Source organism: Pyrgilauda ruficollis, unplaced genomic scaffold (genome assembly GCF_017590135.1).
Source record: "Pyrgilauda ruficollis isolate IOZ18807 unplaced genomic scaffold, ASM1759013v1 scaffold127, whole genome shotgun sequence".
NCBI classification, from domain to species: Eukaryota; Metazoa; Chordata; class Aves; order Passeriformes; family Passeridae; genus Pyrgilauda; species Pyrgilauda ruficollis.
The window spans coordinates 539,273-554,110 of record NW_024511099.1 but is presented as its reverse complement, the minus strand read 5'-3'; the positions used below and the strand labels follow the sequence as shown (position 1 = coordinate 554,110).

Below are 14,838 nucleotides of genomic sequence, written 5' to 3'. Positions count from 1 at the left end.
CCGCCTGTTACCGGGGCAACGCCGCCGCTCTCGCGAGAGCGCGCGCAGGAAGTGACGCGCCGAACGGCTGGGTGTGACACGTGACAGCGGCGCGGGGATTCCGAACGGAGCAGCCGGAGGTGAGGGAGCTCCGGGACACCGAGACACGGGGGCCACAGCGACACGGGAGCATGGGGACACGGGGGCATGGGGACACGGGGGCACGGGAACCCCGGAGAACAGGCATCGGGACCGCGGGGCTGAGGGGATACAGGAACACAGCGATATGGGGACATGGGAGCGCCGCAGCACAGGGATCTGGGACCGCCGGGACCGCGGGGCTGAGGGGACAGGGGATCACAGCGGTATGGAGACACAGGGACATGGGAACCCTGGAGCACAGGGATCTGGGACTGCTGGGACCGCGGGGCTGAGGGGACATGGGAACACAGCGATATGGGAACATGGGAGCCCTGGGGCACAGGGATCTGGGACTGCCGGGACCGCCGGGCTGAGGGAACAGGGGAACACAGCGATATGGGGACATGGGAGCGCCGTAGCACAGGGATCTGGGACTGCTGGGACCGCGGGGCTGAGGGAACAGGGGAACACAGCAATATGGGGACATGGGAACACGGGGACATGGGAACACAGCAATATGGGGACATGGGAACACGGGGACATGGAAGCACAGCAATATGGGGACATGGGAACACAGCAATATGGGGACATGGGAACACGGGGACATGGGGGCCCTGGAGCACAGGGATCTGGGACCGCGGGCTGGAGCGGGCGGTGCAGCCCGGGAGTGCGGGACCGGGTCCCGAGTGCCCGTGAGCCTCCTGCGGAGCCGCTGGCAGCCGCCCGGAGCCGTGTGAGCCAATTGCTCCTTCCAGTGCCTGGAGGGCCGACAGGAAAGGTGCAGGGAGCCGGTTCACACGGGCCTGGCGTGGCAGAGCGAGGGGAACGGCTGCAGCCTGACTGAGGGCAGGGGCAGGTGGATATTGGGAAGAAATTCTCCCCTCTGAGGGTGGTGACAGTGCTGGCACAGGGTGCCCAGAGAAGCTGTGGCTGCCCCATCCCTGGAAGTGTCCAGGGCCGGGTTGGATGGGGCTGGCAGCAGCCTGGGACAGTGGAAGGTGTCCCTGCCCACGGCAGGGGTTGAATGAGGAGAACTTCCAGCTCTCTTTCAGCCCTATCTTGGCACGATATCACCACCACAGCAGGGTCAGCACAGTCTGCCCTTCCTTGCAGGCACCTCAGGAGAGGAACCATGCCCAGGATCACTGTGAACGGGATCACAGTGGATTTCCCCTTCCAGCCCTACCCATGCCAGGAAGCCTACATGGCCAAGGTGCTGGAATGCCTGCAAAAGGTGAGTGAGTGTCCAACTGTGTGTCATTGCTAACTGTACTAAATGGTTTCTCTAAGGAGAGGTTGTCACAATTCAAGTTTGCTTTATGTGATTTGTATGCTGCCTTCCCAAGTCTTCTCTGACCTTTTACTTGTATTTTTATTTTACTCTGTGGTAATGAAAATTGTGGCTGGCAAGTGGCAGTCAGTAGAAATATAGATGGGCTGTTTCTGCCTAAATTGGGAAAAGAAAGAAAGGCTGCTTGTGTTCATGCAGTGTGTCCTTGGCTGGCTGGGTCTGATTACAGAGTCATGAATGGTTTGGGTTGGAAGGGACATTAAAAATTCACCTTGTTCCAACTCCCTCCCATGGGCAGTGACACCTTCCACTATCCCAGGCTGCTCCAAACCCCATCCAGCCTGGCCTTGGACACTTCCAGGGATGGAGCAGCTTTTCTGGGCACGCTGTGCCAGGGCCTCTCCACCTTACAGAGAACAATTTCTTCTTATTCTCCAATATGAACGTAATCTCTCTCAGTAGGAATCCATTCTTCCTCGTCCTGTTACTACAGGTCCTTGCAAAAAGTCCCTTTCCATGTTTCTTGTAGCCCCCTTCAGAAACTGCAAGGTCCCAGTTAGGTCACCTTGGAGTTTTCTGTTCTCCAGGCTGAACAATCCCAATTGTCTCAGCCTTTCCTCCTGGGAGGGATTTGATCTTGTCTTGTTAATATTTGGACTATTTGTATACTCTTCCATTTGCTGTGTGAGAGGATAATTTTACTGAATTAAAGTTAATAAAATGTTTTTTTCACAGTAATTTTATGCTGTAATGTGACACACTTCAATGGCTCTAAAAGTGGAGACTTGAATTCCTGTGCTAAATAAATCTGATGGCTGGCTCTGGGTTTCTGATTGAACCTCATTAAGATAATTAGAGGGTTCTACAGGTTGGTTAGACCTCGAGTGTGGGTGTTCCTTGGGGGGGCTGCCAGCTGCTCTTTGCTCCTTGGCAGAGAACACGCAGTGCTGCACCAAGACCTGTCCTTCTGAACCCTTAAATCCCTCTTTTATTTCTCTCCACCAAAGAAGGTAAATGGCATTTTGGAGAGCCCCACAGGCACAGGGAAGACCCTGTGCCTGCTGTGTTCCACCCTGGCCTGGCGGGAGCACTTCAAGGACACCATCTCAGCCCGGAAAATCGCGCAGCGCATGAACGGCGTGGAGCTCTTCCCTGACAGACCTGTGTCCTCCTGGGGCACTGCTGCCACAGATGGAGATGTCCCAGGTGAGTACCACCACCTCTGCGCTCAGGGATGGTAGTCAACACGTGCTTTTATCTGGCTTTTATAATAAATACACAATTATACAAGTTACAGAGCTGTTGTTGAGCAGCTGGAGCACGGTTTCACCATTTTGTGCATTTTCAAGGTGTTTTATGTAGTTTGAATTTTTCTTGGAGCTCATTTAGTTCTTTAGTTTCTTAGAAGCTCATTTAGCTCATTTTATGTATGTGAATAGTTAGATGACAGCATTTCCTGCTGTCTCTACAAGGCAAACTGTTACCATAGTACCAGCTGGGGAAGGAGCTAAGAATATCCCTACTTCTCCTTTCTATGCTTATAATGCCGTTCTGATTTTTTTTTTTTTCTCTTCTATTTGGCAGCTTATTACACTGACATTCCAAAAATAATTTATGCCTCCAGGACTCACTCCCAGCTTACACAGGTCATTAATGAGCTAAAGAACACAGTGTACAGGTGAGTATGATTTAGGGTAGTGTCCTTATTCAAAGAAAAGGTAGAGAAACCCCTCTGGTGTAGTTATTGTTTGAAGTTCTGTGGATGAATGCATAAAAGATGATATTCAGAGAAATATAGTTCCTTTAATGTGCATGTTTAGAACCTGGTTGTCTTTGTTGATGGGTTTGGTTTATTTTAATACTTCACAGCTTCTCTCCTTCAGTGTTAGAATTTTCTGAATTTAGTCTGGCTTTGGTTTTTTACTTGGCACATTAACTAGTAAAATTACCTTTTTTAATTTTCCCTCTCTATACTTTTCTGGGGGCATTTTTAAAGCAGTGGGAAGCCATTACCATGTTGAACTCCTTAGGCTGATGTAAATCTATGAAGAACTTTGTGGTTCTGTTATACCAGTGACAGTTTTCCTGTCACAGTTTTCAGCTGTTCACATGCCACTGTGTGGCTGAGCTCTTTGGACAGGCATAGTCAATTGTTTATGTAGTTCTTGGAAAGATACAACCTAGTAATAAGCAAAAAAGCCCAAACCATGGTTAATGTTTGTAGTGAACCAGTTCTGTCCTAACCTCGCTCTGAACATCACAACCAGCTGGGAAAATATTGTAATGGATGACAGGCCCCAGCTGCCTGGGCTGAGCTGTCATAACAGAACCCAGATTTTGTGGTGGATGGTGTAAATTGCTGCTTGTGACTTCTTGCTGTGAGCTGCTGCTGCTTATTAACAGCCACTGCTGCCAGCAGAGATGCAGTGCCTCACAGTCCAGTAACACACACAGCAGTCACAGGCAGACTAATTGACTTGTTCTGGCTCTGACCCTTGCTTTGGGCTCATCTGTTTCTCCTGAATCTTTCACTTTTGAGATATTGAATCAAAGCATGTACAACTCTGTTCTTTCTTGCCTTATTTTTAATGTCAGTTTTGTGTATCCAGGCCAAAGGTGTGTGTGCTGGGGTCCAGGGAGCAGCTCTGCATCAATCCTGAAGTGAAGCGACAGGAGAGCAACCACATGCAGGTGAGATCACAGCCTGGAGAGGATGCTCAGGAAAAGAACATGGAGGCTTTTGTGTCATTTCTGTGTCATTCTTCACTCTGAAACTGTTTAACTACAAGAGGCTGCAGGGAAACACAGTGGTTGTAAATGTGTTTTTAGGAATGTTTAGTTTCTAGTTTTGTGAGTGCAAAATGTAATTCTGAGTCTCTGGTGACATTTTCTATCCAGAGAAAGATGTCACTGTGTAGAACATGACAGTTAATGATTTGTAGTTTCTGATCTGCTATTTATGTGTTTGTCAAGGGCAATAATAATTTCAAAACATTGCTTCAGTTATTGATTTAGCTGTTATTTTTACAATATTGAAGATTACTGTTTTGAAAAGCATTAATGGTAAAACATAACACATTTTTCTCTGAGCATGTGAGTGTCCTGTGCTGCAAAAAAAAGAGACTAACTTGCAAGGTGAGCAGGGCATGTGGTTTTAAAGCTGAAGAACTGTGATTAGCATTTATTCATTAGCTGGTGTTAGAGCTGATTTCACTCCTTAGCCTGCTTTCAGGGCCTGACAAGCTGTGCTACTCTGGGCTGAAATAGGCTTTGTTTTACAGATCTACATGTGCAGAATGAAAGTGATGGCTCGTGCTTGTCATTTCTATAACAATGTGGAAGGTGAGTGTGGCTCACTCTCACTTCCCCTGGAAGCAAAGCCCTGGTTTTTGAAGAGGGAGGGATTTGCTAGGCAGGTGGAGAGGCTTGGAAGAGTTGGCAAAATCCACCTGTGTTTTTCTCTGTTACTGTGTTTCAAGAATGAGGTATTAGTGGATGAGTTTGATCAGGGTAACAACAAATCTTTGTGTGATGCCTTCACCTAAGCTGGTGGCTTTAATGTCATCTTTTACAGAAAAGAGTACAGAGAAAGAACTCATTGAATCAATCATGGATATTGAAGACTTGGTTAAAAATGGAAACAAGCACAGGCGAGTGATCCCCTCTGACCTTCCTCCCCCTGACTTGTGAAAATAATGGGAATTGTTTCTCTGTTCACTTTTATTAATCTATTTGTGTATCAGAGTGCATCAATGTTGAATGCCCTTTTAATATTTCTGCAAGCATTATACTGTAGTTTTGTTTTTTTTTTAAACAGATCTTGTCCTTATTATCTCTCTCGAAGCCTGAAGCAACAAGCAGACATTATTTTTATGCCTTACAACTATTTACTAGACTCAAAGGTAACATATAACTTTGCTTTTAAATACAGTTGTTCTTCTGTTTGTTTTATGTTGTCTTTTAGTGGATAAAGAGTGAAGAGTGGTGCCTGGCAAGTGACTGCATTATGTATGATTCAGAACTGACCAAACCCCAGTTCTGTTCAGGACCATAAAGGATGTCATTTGGAGGTTTTCTCTGTAAATGATTTCCCATGATAAAAAAAAAAAAAAAAGTTCGAGATTTTTCTATATTTGTAGAATTAGCTTTGCAGAATGTAGTGCCATTTTTAGGTGATTTTCACCTCCTGGACACAAATCTTCAGTCACACACTGTGCAGTATTTTTGCATGCAGTCTGAGGTGTTTTTGTTTCTGCAGCTGTTGCATGATTTTCAGAATAAGGAAGCTTTCAGTAGAAACTGGACATATCTCTTGGAAATAGTTTCTGGTTTTGTGTACAAGCAGTTGTAATAAGCTGTTTGTATTTTATGGATAGGAAGTGAAACATTTAAAAACTCTGTTGAGGAAACAAATGTGCTGACAACTTCATGCAACTTGGAGTAATTAATGAATTATAGTAAAAGCCAGATCGCACCCCACTGCTGCAGGAAGACTGAAAGATTAATAAATTAAAAAATAAATTTAAAAGATCCCTTAAGCCCTGTAAGCAGAGAAGCATTGTGAAATGAAGTGATGTGGTACTGGAGGGGGTGTGTCCAGAATATCCCCTTGCAAAGGCAACACAAGCATCAAATTGTAAATATGAGGCAAATCCTCTGCTTCACACCCCACTTCTCCCAGATCTCTATTGCCAAAAATGACTCCAAGTGACTCAAATTAATAGATGAACTTTCTTAAATTAGTTAAACTAATCCCAATATGGCATACCTGGGCTTTGGTTTTTTTATTACAAACTGTAACCTCTGTCAACATTTACATGATACATTTTAGCACCTTCATTTCCAGAGAAAGTGATTCTGTGGTTTCTGTAGCAGGCAGCCACAGCCATTTCTTGCTGGTTTTGCAAAGGAAAAAACCAACCCAACTTCAAAATACATGAAAACCCAAAAGTATCTCATCATCCACTTTCTCAGCCAATCAAATCCATATTTTTCAGGGGCCTTTTTGTCCATGTCCTTGTTCTGATTTTGTCTTTAGAGCAGGAAATCCCACAACTTGGACCTGAAGGGGACTGTGGTGATACTCGATGAAGCTCACAATGTGGTGAGTTGTTTTGGTCTGTTACCATTTTCAATCTGCACCCAAAGAGTAAAACAGACCCCATTCTATTACAGCCTGTAAAATCTGTACTCAGGTGTATGTTGCTAATATTCATTTTCATGAACATTTCTTGTTTCTGTGACAGTTACAGTCCTTTAACACTGCTGACTTTTTTTTTTTTTTAACGAGGTGACGGTTTCTTTCTAAAGGGTGCATTTCCAGATTTATGAGTTGCTTCTTTTCTTGGAGACTTCTAAGAAAACACTGTGTAAGCAATCATGGAAGACCCACTCTTGAAGCTCAGCTGCATCAGCTCTGCCAAGTGCAGTAGATGGCAAACAGGAACTCTTGTAATATTTCCAAGTCCTCACTCATAGAGGAAAACAGAAAAAAATAAATAATGCTGCCTTAGGAGTTCTTCCTTTTAGCTGGCTTGAAACTGCAGCTCTTTTCCTAAATGATGAAATGCAAAGGAACATTTGAAATATGTCCCTTTCTGTGCCACATGAAGACACAGTCTCCCAGTGGGATTTCTGCTGAACAGCTGTGGTTTGTTGTCTGAGTGCCTGGTGTCCTTTCAGTAAACAGCCACCCGGTTCTGCTCTGCTTCACTGGAGAACCTTGCCTTGCTGCCTCCAGGGTTTGCTCCTTTCATCAGAACATCTTTCTGCTGAAAAAATGTGTGGAAACTCTGTCACGGTTGTTTGGGGCTTGGATTTATTTTTCGCTTTGTAGTGTGCAAGTATTAATTGATGCCTGCATGCAGAAATTAGCCAGAACAGCTTCTCCTTTTGCAATAGTTATCTGATGGTGCTGTCTCTTCCAGATTAATATGTGGAAATTTAGTGATTACCCTGAAATAAACTTAAATTTCTTTCTGATTAGATTGCTTACATATGCAGCTCGCTCAGCACTTGTTTTCTTTATAACTTATTTATTCATAGCTATTACAGTAAAATATTTGTGTAGGTTAGGCCTTATATTTTATCATCAGGGAAAATGAATCTTTTTGTGAATGAAAATTTCTTGCAAAGCAATATGTGCTTTAATTTTCAAAGTCAGAGAAAGTTTTGTCAAACTTACTAATCCTGAGTGTTTAAGCCATTACTACTTTTAAAACAGAAAGTAGAGAAATAGCTTTTTTGAAGAACAGCCAATTGTGTAAGTGAAAGAATTTCCTGCTTGAACATCAGGCAATTACTGTCTGTACTCTCTAGAATGTTGATAATGTGGAAGAGGCAAAATCTGTTCTACATTTCAGAAAGAATTATGTTTATTAATAGTCAAAGTCTTCAGGTGTTTATAAAATATTTTCTGGCCTGAGCTGGAGACCAAAAATAAAATCAAGCCTGGTTGTCTGGATTTCATCATGTCTGAAACTGCCTGAATAAACAGCACACAGAGTGGTCAGAATAATTCTTCCATTCCTTCTGTTTTAGGAGAAATTGTGTGAGGAGTCCTCTTCTTTTGACTTGACTCCCTACGATCTGGCTTCAGCAATGGATGCAATAAATATTGTCCTGGAGGAGCAAGCCAAAGTGGTTCAACAGAATGAAATCAATGCTGAATTCAACATGGAGTTGGCCAGTTCAGGTGTGTTGACAGTGACACATCACTGTCTCTCCGGAATTATAAAGTGCCACTACCAAGAACTGGAAAATAACTTTTAGGAAAAGTTTCTGGGAAATTTACACCCTTGTTAGTAGGTAAATTGTTGTTAATTAGTGATTGTTGCCAGACACTGGAAGATTTGATCAAACCAGTGTGACATGAGAGGCTATGGAACAGTGAGTGGAACACAAAAAATACCTTTCCATGGACACAATTCTAACCTTCATAGCCATAATTTCTGGAAAGGCATAAAGAAACTGGGAGTGAAATAGATGTGAAACAACCTCTTTGAAGTCTTCACTTTTTTTCAACAGGACTGAACATGGAACTGGAAGATATAGCAAAGATCAAGAGTAAGTGTATTTTTGTGGTGTTGAAAATTGTTGTTGAAACAGTTTGAAAAGGTCAGCAATTACAAATCAAGCTCATGCAGCATTGCTATACGTTACTTATAAGTGAGACATTCATTGACGCTTAAGTTTTATCTGGCTTTTCCCAAGAACTTTTTGGAATGTTTAGTTAGTTTTTTCCCAAGAAGAGAGATTTGGCAGATGAATGGGTCTTTTCCTTTGTTGCTAGAAGTTTCCATATTTTCTAATCTTGTCAGTGTGCTGGAATTGCATCATTCTGCTGTCAGAACCTGAAGTTAACATCAAGAGCTTGAGATATCTCATGTATACAAAGCATTTCCAAGAACAACTTTCCCTTTCTGTAAGGAGTTTAACATTTAGCTGGTGACTTCAGCTTCATTAGGAATTGAGGTCATGGAAGTTCTTAGAGTTGAATATGAATATTTAAAGGTGGTAGCCAGGAAATTTGTTTTGATCATTTTGGTTTGTTTACAGAGTTGAGAGAACAGCTGGGCTGCTGTCTTTTGTAACTGCCTTTGTAATAAAGTACATTTGAAAAAGTGACTTAGATGTGTCCCAGACATGACTTTCTGTGCACCCTAACTTTTTCCTCTTAATTTTCCTAAAGAAATTCTTCTTCAGCTTGAAAGTGCTATTGATGCAGTGGAGCTGCCAGCAAATGGCAATGGAGTCACCAAAGAGGGAAGGTAATTTTCTTCTCATTAATGTGTTTAAATGTTAAAAAGAACAGCAAATTGGAGCTGGGGCAGCTGTTTGGGTTATAGCTCTATTCTCGTTTCTGGGAATAGTATTTATGCAAGGTTTTGGTTTTCCTGAAATCCCCTATCTGTAGTAATCATTATTTTTGGAGGAATGCCCTTTTTTAGTATTTCAAGAGTGGAAAATCCTTTGCTTGGGTTTCCTGAGCTGGAAGAAGCTGTGCTTCTTTCAATTTTGTGTAATGATTTAAGCAGAGGTACCTGTGCTGCAGTGATGTGTCTGAGGTACCTCTGAGCTCTGGAAGTCCGTTTCTAAACTGGTCCCTGTTGTACATGGTAAAAAAAAATCATGGAAATTGTATGCCAGTCTGCTTCTAAATTAGTAATGGATTGTATGTTGGAGGGGAATGATGGAAAAAGGGAATGACATGGTCTGTGTGCTGTCTGCCATGGCAGTATTGTGCACTGTCTTTATAAGCAAGTACTTAATTTTATTCTTGGATATTTTTCATTCTCATGGAGACAGAAACATGTTTTGCTACATGATGGTGAGATTGTTGTTCTGAAAGAGTAACATTATTTGTGCCTATTTGATTATTTATAGTGTTTACCTATTTCTGCTTTTTCTTTGTAAATTGCAGCTACATCTTTGATCTGTTTGCAGAGGCCCAAATAACACTGCAGACCAAATGCTCCCTCTTGGAGTCACTGGAGCAGATTTTACAGTTTCTTTCAGGCCGTAAGTGCATTTTAACTTTTTTACTCAGACTTTCCTCTTTAGTGTAAGAAACTGGAAATTTTTGTTGTTAAGGGAGACAATCAAATGAGAAAGCCTCTATAAGCTAAAATCTGACCTTAAAGACTTGTGTCCTTTCATTAAGACATGCAGGGTCCTCTGCTGGGAAACATATTTTATGTCTGTTCATGTAACTGAGCCGATGTTGAGAGCCACCTTATGTCAAAACAGGAGTGTGTACCCGTGTGTGGGTCCATCCATTCACACAGAGGACTTTTGCACGGACACTGTTTTTCTCCAAAACCACACGGATTGTGGTGTGAAGCTTGCTGACGTTTTGCTGATGGTACTTTTCATGTCTTGAGTTCTTCCTTGGTCTTGGAGTTAAAAAACAAGAATTTAGAGAATAATATAACATTTTTTTTTCCTTGATTTAACAAGCTTCTGTTCTAATGTCTGTCAGCATCTTGTTCTTAACTTGCTCTTCTGTAAATAAAACGTTTCAACTTCTACATATGTTAAGAAACTGATTTAGCACTTACCAGCAGACTCTTCAGAAAAAACATTGAAGGGAGTAGAATACAGACTGTCAGTTCTGCAAGGGCATTGGACAACACATCCACCTTTCCTTTTTTCTTTGCCCAGCACCTTTCTCCTTTTAGGCCACTTGCATTCTGGCCTGACAAGTGCATCTGTTGATAATTTCTGCTGCAAAATCCCCACCATGAGTGTATTTCATATGTTAACTGCTCCTCTAATTGCTGCTTTAATTAGCTCCTTTCCCATTTTTAAGATGGAGAGGATCTTCAAGAAGTGTATTTAATTTTCTGGGGAGACAGCTTCCCAGTGTGTCAGACATGGAATGCCATTTTTATATTTCTCTTTGCATCTTGAATAATGATGAAAAACTTGAAGTAAATTATTTGTTTCGGAGAATATTTTCAAGTCATATTCAGAGTGTTGAGCTGTTCAGATAAGGTGTGGCTATACCCAGAGGGATGTATATTTGTGTTTTAAGAGTAATCTTGTGTTGCTTTCTCCAGGTACTGGGATATTTGTCAATACATCTGGATTGCATAAGGTCTCAGATATTATCCAGGTAAATATTTAATGCTGCTTCTATACATATCTGAAGGATAGAAGAGTTGGTTTAAAAGATGTGGAAAGATACTGGATCAATTTTTTCTTGTTGGCATGTACACTTGTGCAAGGGTGCAAGTTTGCAGTTTTTGAGGAGAAAGCTGCTGCCTGATGGAATGGATTAATCTGATTTTTACCCAGGTTGTTCTTTTGTAATTCTGGTCTCTCTTTTTGGAGAAGCTGGATTTAAATTTTTCCTGGGCTTAGCGTCCACCAGGTGGAGCTGGGTCATTGAACTTGTTTGCAGCAGTGTTTGAGAATATGAGATCATCCCATGAAATAACAAGAGAGGCCATGGAAGAGAGCAATCTAAAGATAATTTAACAGTATTTTTTAAATTTAATTATTAACTTATGAGATGTCTAAAAGAAAAATATTTTCTGAACTGATGGTGACACTTGTGGGTATCCACAAAATGCTGTCATTTCCCTGTTGTGCACTTCCAAAACTTTGGTTATGAAGATCCCAAGCCCCATAAAATTCAGAGGTGCAGTGGGCCAGTGGTCTGTCTGATATATGTGTGCAAGAGGGCACTAGAGATTAACACCCTGTTTAAAACTGAAAATGAAAAATTTATTCAAACCTTGCAGACCTGTATGATAAGACAAGTCACCTGGGTGTGTTTTGAATGGTCCTGGCAGGTTTGCAGCACTGAACTCTGAGTGCATGGGTGTTTGTGAGGGGGAATCACAGTGGCATACACAGGATTCCATTTTTCTAGCAGTGGTTAAACAAAACCTTCAGTGTGTTCCAGTGCAGTAGTAGTGATTTATGTACACTGGTACCAAATGGTTTGTACTGGGAGATGTTGCTGTTCTGAGGGAAGGCCAGGTGAGCCTAACTTAAATTGGTTCCTTAGGGTTTCAAAGCTGAGAGATGAGAAAATTCAGAAGAAGAAACCAGGTCCCCTGATCCGAGGAGGCTGTTGTCCAAGACTGGAAATAATTGTGTGTGCTCTTTTGGGCTGTGGATAGATAAAAGGAGATTTGTCTTTGGAGGAGAAAGCTCAGATCCCTTTTCTGTTCTGAGCACATGCACGTGGATGGTGCCTGCAAAGGATCTGCCAGGGAAAGTTTGCCATCTTGAGATAGGTGGGACATGGACAGAGTTTTTGTTGGGTAAACAGTGTTTGCTTCTTACACAGCCTTTAGTCTTAATTTATCACCAGCTTGTTTTAATTAATTGTAATTTTTTTATTCTTTTTCAAAGAACACTTACCAAAATGCCTTTTGTACACCATATCTTTGGCTATTTTTCAGGAGTAAATATTTCCAGGAATTGTGTTGTTTTTTTTTTTAATTGCTGGGGAACATCTTGTAACTAGCTGATACTCTTACGTGCTTGGGTAATTCCTATCAATGTCTGGAGAAATTTTGTTTAGAAAAATTAACAGAGTTGTAAATATTTGAGAACCACAGCTGTTTTCACTGAAGTTGCACTGGGATGCCTTATGTTTGAAAGAGCATCATCTGTAGTCATGAGACATCACATGCAGGAAAGGAGGGAAAAGCATAACTCTGATAGAAGCTTCTAATTTAATATATGGACAATTAGATATGATTACAACTTGATTATTTTTCTAAGCAGAGTGTTATTAGCTGAGGAACCACAGATGAAATTTTAAACTGAAGGACCTCAAAAAGCTCTTCTATACTTGGTTGTGACTGATCTCCTTAGGGTGGTTGTTTATCCACAGTCAGAGTCATGAACAGTGTGAATAATGATATTATCATTTGTATAATTTGAGTATATTTAGATACTGGCTTGCAGTTTTTGGAACAACGAGAGCACCATGTGGGTAGCAGGAATTGCCTGGAAGAACCACATTTATTCAAGGTTCTGTCTTATTTGATAACAAGAGTAAGGAAGAAAAATTTAAGGTTATTGCAGCAGTAACTTATGTGGAGACACTTCTCAGTGCAAAGACACATTAGGGATTTTACCAAAAGGATGCATGTGTATGTATGTATCAAAAATAATGTGGCCACCAGGACCAGGGAGGTCATTGTCCCTCTGGGCTGGGCAATGGTGAGGTCTCACCTTAAGTCCTGTGTCCAGTTCTGAGCCCCTCATGACAAAAAGGACATTGAGGGGCTGGAGCATGTCCAGGGAAGGGAACAGAGCTGGGGAAGGGGCTGGAGCACCAGAGAGGCTGAGGGGGCTCAGCCTGGAGAAAAGGGGGCTCAGGGGGGACCTTCTCACCCTCACAACTCCCTGACAGGAGGGAGCAGCCAGGTGGGGGTCAGGCTCTGCTCCCAGGGAACAAGGGACAGGATAAGAGGAAACGACCTCATGCAGTGTCAGGGAAGTTCAGTCTGGACATCAGGAAGAATTTCTTCATGGAAAGGGTTGTCAGGCATTGGAAGGGGCTGCCCAGGGAGGTGGTGGGATTCCCATCCCTGGAGGTGTTGGAGGAATGCCTGGATGCGGCACAATGCTCTGGGCTGATGACAAGCTGGGGATCAGTCACAGGTTGGACTCAACCATCTTGGAGATAATTTCCAACCTAAATAATTCTGTGATTCTGTTTCCCTCCATTTTGCAGACAGTGTTCAGCATGGATCCCCCAGAAGGAGTCACAACAGGGTTCCTGCCACATCAGGCAGTATCTAAATATTACAAGGTATGGGAGGCTTTGTGTGCTGCGTTTTTCCTCACAGCATTTAATGTCTGTGCTTCGTGTAGCTCAGACTTGGAAGGATGTGGATAGTGCAACACATGATGTTGATTACAGGGAGAAAAAAAGAGGACACAGCCCAAAAAAAACCACCAAAGGAATGGTTTTTAATTTAGATTCTGAACACAACCACAATTTTAAAATGAATTTGTAAATTAAATTATGAAAGTGCAGAAAATGGAAATTTCAGAAAATTTTGAATTTGGATATTAAACAAGAATCAAGGTGTTCTTTCAGTAATGTATTTTTAGTTTAGCCCAGTGCTAAGCAAATGCAGCTCCTCTCTAAAGTTGTTTTAATTTGTTTAAAGTTTGGAATTTATGGGATGTGTTGTTATGATGAATTTTAGGAACAGATCTTTTTCTAGATGTCACATTTAGTCTTTATACTATTTTTGTTGCCAAATGAGGCAAATCTTTCCACCACAACAGTGTTCTACATTCTACATTTAATCTGTGTGGTTGATGCTGGTGGAAATACCCAAATAATTGAGTTCTCGGTCTCTGCTTGGGTCAGGCCATGAAAAGCTGCTCCCATCATCTGACTCAAAAATGGTTGGATGGTGATGCACTTTTTTGGTCCTTAGTTATGAAATACTGGAAGCAAAATAGAAAAGAGACAGGAAATTGTATAACCTTAGTAACACTGTAAAAGTAGCATTAATTGCATTAATTGCTCTTAATGTAGGCCAGGTTATTTTGAGGGATGAAGTTCAAGTTTGTTTCTGCAGCCATTGCTAGAAATGTTTGATACTTTCCTTCAGGTACATATTCATGTGGATAATGGTAATCAGAAAAAGAAACAAAGGACAGATCTCTGGAACTCATCATCTTCAAAAAAACAAGGTACAGGACTGTTCTTGGGGAGGTCATGCAAAAGCTGCATTGAAAACTCCTCAACTGTTCATTTCTGATTCAAATAGAAAAAAACAAGTGCAGCTCCATTGTGGATACAATGAGCTGGGGACAAGCTTTTCACTTTTATAGCTATTTCTGAAAGGGAGGTGGCATGTGCCATCTCAATATAAGAATTTCTTGTACCATTGGTGTTTTGTGCACTGCTGGAGTTCTTTTAGGGCAATGATTCTGTGAAA

At 42.0% G+C, this 14,838-nt stretch overlaps 1 protein-coding gene across 1 annotated transcript in view; it reads left to right on the top strand.

Annotated features, from left to right (window-relative positions):
• The first annotated feature begins 61 nt into the window (after positions 1–61).
• The window catches only part of RTEL1 (regulator of telomere elongation helicase 1), a 46,780-nt gene continuing 32,003 nt past the window's right edge, over positions 62–14,838 (top strand). Inside the window, exons 1-16 of the mRNA XM_041458364.1 lie at positions 62–119; positions 1,234–1,354; positions 2,419–2,617; positions 2,996–3,089; positions 4,021–4,102; positions 4,693–4,753; positions 4,986–5,061; positions 5,229–5,313; positions 6,450–6,515; positions 7,952–8,105; positions 8,438–8,476; positions 9,102–9,180; positions 9,834–9,931; positions 10,972–11,027; positions 13,614–13,691; positions 14,509–14,590. Coding sequence (XP_041314298.1) covers positions 1,253–1,354; positions 2,419–2,617; positions 2,996–3,089; positions 4,021–4,102; positions 4,693–4,753; positions 4,986–5,061; positions 5,229–5,313; positions 6,450–6,515; positions 7,952–8,105; positions 8,438–8,476; positions 9,102–9,180; positions 9,834–9,931; positions 10,972–11,027; positions 13,614–13,691; positions 14,509–14,590 — 1,351 coding nt within the window. The 5' untranslated portion in view covers positions 62–119; positions 1,234–1,252. The remainder of the gene's footprint in view (positions 120–1,233; positions 1,355–2,418; positions 2,618–2,995; positions 3,090–4,020; positions 4,103–4,692; positions 4,754–4,985; positions 5,062–5,228; positions 5,314–6,449; positions 6,516–7,951; positions 8,106–8,437; positions 8,477–9,101; positions 9,181–9,833; positions 9,932–10,971; positions 11,028–13,613; positions 13,692–14,508; positions 14,591–14,838) is intronic.